The sequence below is a fragment of the Montipora foliosa genome, chromosome 8, assembly GCF_036669935.1.
Source record: "Montipora foliosa isolate CH-2021 chromosome 8, ASM3666993v2, whole genome shotgun sequence".
Taxonomy (NCBI): Eukaryota; Metazoa; Cnidaria; class Anthozoa; order Scleractinia; family Acroporidae; genus Montipora; species Montipora foliosa.
Genome location: NC_090876.1, coordinates 43,785,536 through 43,793,097, shown reverse-complemented (window position 1 = coordinate 43,793,097; position 7,562 = coordinate 43,785,536). Strand labels below are relative to the sequence as shown.

Below are 7,562 nucleotides of genomic sequence, written 5' to 3'. Positions count from 1 at the left end.
TTTTTCCCAGTGCGTGAGCGGGCGGAATTCAACAAATCCTGCAATGTGATTGGATCTGGGAGCGGGGGGATCTTTCTCATCCGGCCCGCTCGAGGCGGGAGGAATCCTAGCCTTGGTTGCGTGAGCTTGTGTGATGATCTTAAATTTCCATGAATTTTGACACCGAATCATTTCATTAGATAAGAGTTGTGGCAACTAATGCTTCTTTATTTCTGGTAATGTTTAGCTTCAATAAATAACAAAATATATAATTTACTTAAATTTAACAGCACAATATAGCACCTTAAAAATTTTAGGGAAATTTATCTTTGAGCTTAAAACTATATCCAGCTTAGGCCATCCCCTTTTTTTTCTCCGTTTCGCGTCGTCCGACCGACCCAAATTTTTGACATTTTCAAAACAAAACAACAAAAAAAGCTAACGACGTTTTTAAGTCATTTTATGTAGCATAGGAAATTCGGTGGTTGATCCTTTTCCCCACGCTGTCTTAATTTTGCAACAACCTTCACCAACTTTTCCGCCATATTGATTTTGGGTTCACGTCTTGTTGTTTTCCTGGCACCACAGCTATTATGCTGGGGTACCAGGGCTCCGATTCCGAGAATGCTTATGATTTTTTTTAGGCTTTTTTTTTTTCAATCCGACCGACCGACCCGATATCAGGAAACGCATTCGACGGTAAACGAAAAGAAAAAAAAAAGGGGATGGCCGTAGTGCCTGTTTAAAAAGCGGCGAGTTCAGTTCGCTCCCACTATGAAGACAATGAAGAAATAATTAATAAAACTCATTTAAAGTCATATTAAAGCTTTTTCTGTTGGTCAACCGATCTCACAGAGAAAGAAAAATTGTCTTTTGTTAAGAGTGAGCCACACTCTGGTATATAAGCAGACGAGCTCATTTTTTCACATGGAAAGAAAAAAACAACTACCATTAATAACTATTAATACACCAGCCTAATCTTCAACTTATTACGTTGATAAGAATCATGTTTTTCAACCAAAAGAAGCTTGCCGGAAACCAAGGGGGTTGGCTGGGTGTCTACGGTTGCAGCAAGATATGCTCGTTTTGCTGGTTTTAATCCACGCTTTTGGCTCCTCAGCCTAACAAATACGTCGCCTCCTGAGTAATAATCTGACACGTGGAATAAGTTGGCTGAATCACTCGTGCAGTCTTTTCCTGGTTGTAATTTCTGAAAGAAAGTCAATGAAATGAAACGTTTATTAAACAAGCTCTGTACAAAAAATAAAAAGATATAATATAACAAAATACAAACAAAAACAGAAGACACCCGGAGGCTTGTTAGCTCTACCGGGGTGGATCCAGGGGCGGATCCAGGATTTTTTTCAGGATGGGGGAAGGGGAAGGGGTGCGCGCACCTCCTACACCCTCCCCCTAGATACGCCCCTGATCTATATAGGATCCGAACCAAACGGGAATACATGCAGTTTTTTCCCCAAAGGAGACACTTTGTGACGTATTAAATCAGTCATGGTGTGGTCAGTTTTCGGTCAAATTTTTGTCCAAGAAAGCTAATAAAATGAAGATTTTTATTTTCCACTCAAAAATTCGTAATGGACGTTAAAATGGGCAAATCTGAGCGGGAAACTAATTTTAGTGTTAGTTTTTAAAATTTTTTGTCTTTCAACTTTCTTTTTTAAAGAATGCTTTAGTTTTCTGTAATTAAGTTATGTGTTCATGGAAAGCTTATTTTCTTAGCTTAGAAATGATGTATTGCTTTTTAAATATTTTTTGAGAAAAAAAACCCTTCCTTTTGGGTTTTTGAAATTCGCGCGTTTATAGACGCGATACCAATTCAGTGGAGAAAACTTGTAACGTAAAGAGGTCAATATACGCGTCCCGAATTAAACAGTACGGTTCGTCTTTGAATTGATTATGAAGACGTCGATTTGTCATCGGTCACTTCGAAATATCTTTACAATGTTTTTAAAAGTGCAAAGCAAACTCCTCCCTCTGCTCGAAAGAGGTTTCAGGGTCTTTTTCCATGATCTCCAAGTTGATTGGAAAGAAATATACTCACTCCCATTTTAAGTATTGTGTTCCTTATTTTATTATTTTTTTGGGTGGCATGAGTGTCTGGAAAGGTTTCAAAATTTGGGTTAAAATAATGGAAATTAACGCTGCACTTTATTAACGTCGCGGAAAACATAACATAATTAGCGCGACTTTAATTAACGCGAGTTTGAACGATTCGAGTTAATTTCCTATAACCGTGAGATATTCAGGATTAATCGATTCGCCATTCTCTACGTTTTGCAAAAATGAACTGGAATCCCTCGAGCATTTACTTTTAAATCGTGAAATAATACAATCTTTTTGGGAGGCCTTCCGTTATTGGCTCATGTTATGTAAAATAGAATTAGAACCTCTGACAGTAGTGGATGTTTTATTTGGTATTTTTAACCCAGGAGAAGGCTTGATCTTGGTAAACCACCTTATTCTAGCAGCAAAGGTATATATTTATAGATTTAAATTATATTGGTCTCAGCCAGCATTACGGGTTTTGAAAGCAAAAATCAAAGTGGTATATGATATCGAAAAGATTATAGCAATTAAGCGGAATAAAGTGGATAATCGTATTAAAAAATGAGAAAAAGTCGAACCTTTTTTTAAGTATTGTTTAATAGTTTATTCTGTTATAGTATTCTTCACCCCCTTTTGTTGTTGTTGGTGTTGTTTTTTGAGTTATTGTCGTGTAGTTAAAATTGTAAGTTATCTACATTTTGCATGGTAATTAATCTAGAAAAAGGAAGTTTGAAAAAGTTATAAAAGGAGAATAGCAAAGCAACTCGAATGGACAAGTTAAGGCAAAAGGAAAAAAAAGTTCTTGTTTCAACTGTCAAGAGGGCTTTCCCGGACATCAAGCTCAGAGTTTGGAATTCTCTCTATTTCCGACATTTTGCAAACCGGATATCGTAAAAAGAACTTCATCGAACGTACCTCAAAGACAATTTCGCTGTGGTTCAAAACTTTCAGCGAAAATTGAATTTGATTGTGTTTTATCTCGAAGCATATGCTGCCGCCATGATGGTACCTCATTGTCAGTGCTAAAAGAAAAAGAAAATTGTATATATAAAGACAACTAGAACAAAAAAAAGTTAGATATTGAAAGAAGTGGCACATTCAGCAGAAGTAAACGAATTTCTGATTGAGTTATATGTTGGTGTCGGAATTTTTCTTAATTCTAGGAACAAGGGCGAATTCAATAAACCAAACAGGAACGAAACAAAAACTGTTAAAGACGAAAGAAAAAAACTACACATAATTAGGAGCCCATCTGGAGCGTGCAACTTTCATACAGCGTCTGTGAAACGGCGTTTTCACAAGAAGGTTTATTTTTAGACTAGCCCTTCCCGCGAATTACGTCAAAATTCAAAGGTAGTTCCTGTTCGGTGACCCTATGACGTCAGCTTAATTTCTTGTAATTGGTCATCGGGCTCCTGTGGGAGTCTCATTCTCGGGAAATTCAATCTAAAAATAAATCGGTCTGTGAAAACGCCGTTACACGAACACAATAGAGTTGTAGGCTCCGGGTCATGGGTTCCTGACATAATAAAACGCATTGGAATTCGGTCTGTTTTTGGTCGGATCAATGGTGGCGAAAAGGTATTGAAATACGGAGGGAATCTTATCTAAGACGATTCTTCATCTCATGAACAGGCGCCGTCCTCCGAGCCGATTTGAAGTTCTCGCTAACGCTCTTAAGATGGAGCGCTGTTGTTCCAAATTTCCTGCGCATAAGATCTGGACATCCATGCTTCAACAAAAAAAAAAAAAAATACGTTAAGGTTTAAATTTACTTACAAGCAAGTTTGTCATTTACTCTCCATTCGCTTGCTGAAGCTGTGCACCACATCCTCGTTTTCGATGAATGACACTTGTCATCATGAAGTTTGAATAGAGAACCTGGCGGTACATTGATTCGTCCGTGAGCCTGTACATAGAATTTTTGACCAAATACTATGTCGACTTCAGTACCAAAGAGAACAACGCAAACCTGTCCATCATGGCATAAAAAATATAGTATTAAATTCCACCTATTCTAATGTTGTCACCACTTTAAATCATCAGATGTAATGATAACCGCGTTTTTTTGAATTTTCCAATACTGACCCCGTACTTACTGTGAAATTGCTTAATTCAAATGTGTATTTGCACGCTGGGAGGAAATAAACAAACAAAGGAAGAGGCGGTGATATGAAATTTGGCACGCGCGGGATCACGAGAGGCACGCGTTTCCTTCTCATCGACTTTCCGCTGGTGCCAATCGGTTGATAAATTACCCCTCGTTGTTCATTGTTCGAGCAAAAGGCGTGGTAAACGGTGCATGACGAAATCACGGGGACAAAGAGAACTTAATATTTTCCTCTTGCGCGTTTAATTATCATAACAAGCTCAAAAATTGATTTAACATAGAGTTTCTTGAGGGCTAAGTGCAGATTTTGTTCTAGTATAGGGCATCGTGTGAATAACAAGGAAAGTAAGAACAATACACGCCCTTCCTATGAAAACAAGTCGCCGGGTATTCTGCAGTTTTTGGAGTTAAAAGCTTTTTATATTTTGCATACGTACTTGACAGCGGAAATGCTGCGGCCAATATTTGTGAAAGCCAACTGGTGTGTGCTTAGGATAAACGATTTTAAATCAAAGTTAAATGTTAAAATAATGTTTGTAGAACACTGCCGATAGTGTTATCAATTTCGAAATCGGCCTAACTGATCAACAGGAAGTCCTTTACGGTAGGAAAGGACTAAAATACATTAAGTTTCCGTTTTCAATTAACGTCTTTCAACAGGTTATGTAGCGTCCATCCCGGCGAGGCTCCCCGACATCGCGACACACTAGGAAAGGGTTGCAATTCTATATACGAAAAGTAAAGCACAATTCCAGTCAAATATTCTCCGCGGCGAACCAGCTTATAATTCAGATAAAGTCATTTAGCTTCAGCGCCATGAACCCAAAGGAAACACAAACCAAACTGAAACAACCAAATTAAGTGTCAGTTACGCATGTCCCGCCGGGCTACTTAAAACTCTGCGGTCTGCATGTTGAATTTACCCTTTAAAACGGAGGAATTCTCTTTAATCAGGTAATCCGGCATGAGTGTGCTATTATCCTCTAAACACTTACCGTGTGAAATCTACTGGATTACGAGCCGATGACTTTTAAAAGTTAATTTTACATGTTACTGTGTCAGTTTAACTTGAAGGAGGCAGATAAACCATCAAATAGGAAGTCAATTATCGCAAAGATTATCGCCGTAAACAGATCAATTACGGACATATTGATTGTGTGGGCGTTCGTTGGAGATAAACTATTCGTACTTATCTCAGTGGAACATTCGATAAATGACCTTTTTAAAAATGTTTTAACGATTGACCCCAAAACGTTATTGTGACCTGTGTTTCACGTAATATTGGTATCATTTCAAAACTAAGACACTATCTATCTATTCATCAACTGAAACAAATTTATTATAACCTTATCTACCTTTACCTATCATATGCCGTGATTGCTTGGGGAAGTGCTTATAAAACGCATTTGCAAACGTTGCAATCTAAACAAAATACGGTCCTAAGATTAATTTTCTTTGTAACTACATCTTGGCCTTACACTGAAAGCGCTCTCCCTTTCTTAAATCTTTAAGACATTTTAACAGTAGATAATGTTTACCACGTCCATGCTTTAAAATTTACACATATGTGGCATAAAGGGCTTTTACCAAAGGTGGTTGATAACCTATTTCAATATGCTGAGAGCCGACATACAACACAAGGTATGCGTCAAAGCAAATTTCTGCAAACCACGTATTCGAACCAACACTGGGAAACAAATGTTTTCCTATAAGGCGATTGACCTCTGGCATAATATCCCTTGTTACTTGAAAGATCTCAGTACATTTTCCTTTGCCAAAGAAGTAAAACAATATCTACTGTTTAAACAATACTAATTGTGTAAAAACACTTTTAAATTAATATCATCAAGCATATGGATTATTAACTGGTACTGGTCTCTTTCTTCTTTTGTTGCTCCTTTTTTATTTAAAATTAACTGTAAATAGTTACTAGAGGTTAACTCGAAAACCTTACGGTTCCTTTAACATCTAGGCTCCAATTACCTAAACTACTTTCCTAATTATTTTCTTTAATTAACTTGTAATGTATATAACAATCCTTTGTAATTAGTGTAAGTGTGAGCTAATAAATATTGCTGTTGTTGTTGTATCTGTTCAAACATAGCAAGTAATAACTTTGGTAGCTTTATTAAAAGGTCATGAGTTTGTAGCTGCCCTACAGTATATTTATCTGTTCGGATGTTCTATGGGAACTTCAAGTCTGGACGATCTAGTTCGTCCAGACGTAAAATACGGCCGTTTATACGAGAGAAAAAAAGGCCCGCGGCTTACTCTGGCCGCGGCTTACATAAGACGCGAACACCCCGTATAAATGGTACAAAATCTACGTTTACGGCTTTCTCAAGCCGCGGCTTACCCTATCCTGGGAGTCCTTTCGCGTATTATGTACGCCGCGGCCAAAGTAAGCCGCAGCTTATTTTCTCTCGTATAAACAGCCCTATTTTCTCTCGTATAAACGGCCCTAATGCCTCTCGCGTGTCTTTATACCACGAACTAAAAGACGCATGAAAATTTGCCCAGACCCACTACGTCTCTAGTATAAAAACCGCCATTTAATGTAATTCAACTCAAGAAGCTCTCTGTCTTACGTTGAGACAATTAACGAATGGTATCAACTTGCAAAAGCTCACAATAAGCCAGGCAAATGTTCTAAAATCTTTGCAGCAAAAAGTTTCAGCCAATTAGATGAATCTATTGGATGGAACAGTCTGAACCAAAAAATAGGAATATATACTTTGCACTTACAAAAAAACAGAAGCAAACTTTGTCCATGGCGTTGCTTGCATGCGTCAGGGCCTGCCTTAGTTTCTGAACTTTTGGCTTTCTTTCCGAGTTGTTGGGGAGATTGAAAGTTTTCCACAATGAATCTCCTTTTTATACAGATTTCGTCCCAGATTTTGGAGACAATGGCGCATTGTCGGGCGCAGAACATTTTAATTATCGTCGTTCGTGGTCTGTTCGCGGTATGCTAAGATGGGCGGCATGTTCCACTTTTCCTGCGCAGTTACCAACACTGATACAGTGTATCCGAAAGGGAGAAAATGTATTTCTTTTACACACAAAACCAACGGGGTGCATGATTGCGGTAAGATAAGAGAAAACTGATCACATTGTGTGTGATGGGCGAGGAAGCCTGAAGGTTGTTTTTTCCCGAACCAAATGGCTGGCAATTCAGTATTGCACTGGTCAACTTCCCTGTTTGTAGCCATTGCTAGAAGCTTCAACCCAGAATCACAAGCAGAATTCCAGCAATCTAAAGATATTAATTAAAACTTCTTATGTTATAGATAGAAATTAAAATGTTTAAAATAAAGTCATTTTCTATCTATTAGCTTCAGCCATCGAGCCTGTTCTCAAATGTGAAATGGATTGAGAATAAAAGTGCATACGAACGAAATATATTTTGCAA

At 37.9% G+C, this 7,562-nt stretch overlaps 1 protein-coding gene across 1 annotated transcript; it reads right to left on the bottom strand.

Moving 5' to 3' along the window:
- Nucleotides 1-940: 940 nt before the first annotated feature.
- On the bottom strand, nucleotides 941-6,978 carry LOC137968852 (uncharacterized). The gene is made up of 4 exons (XM_068815324.1): nucleotides 6,899-6,978; nucleotides 3,823-4,015; nucleotides 2,959-3,065; nucleotides 941-1,189 (listed from the first exon to the last, which is right to left on the bottom strand). Exons 1-4 carry the CDS (start codon nucleotides 6,923-6,925, stop codon nucleotides 941-943), a joined length of 576 nt encoding a protein of 191 aa, XP_068671425.1. The 5' UTR covers nucleotides 6,926-6,978.
- Between the last annotated feature and the right edge of the window lie 584 nt (nucleotides 6,979-7,562).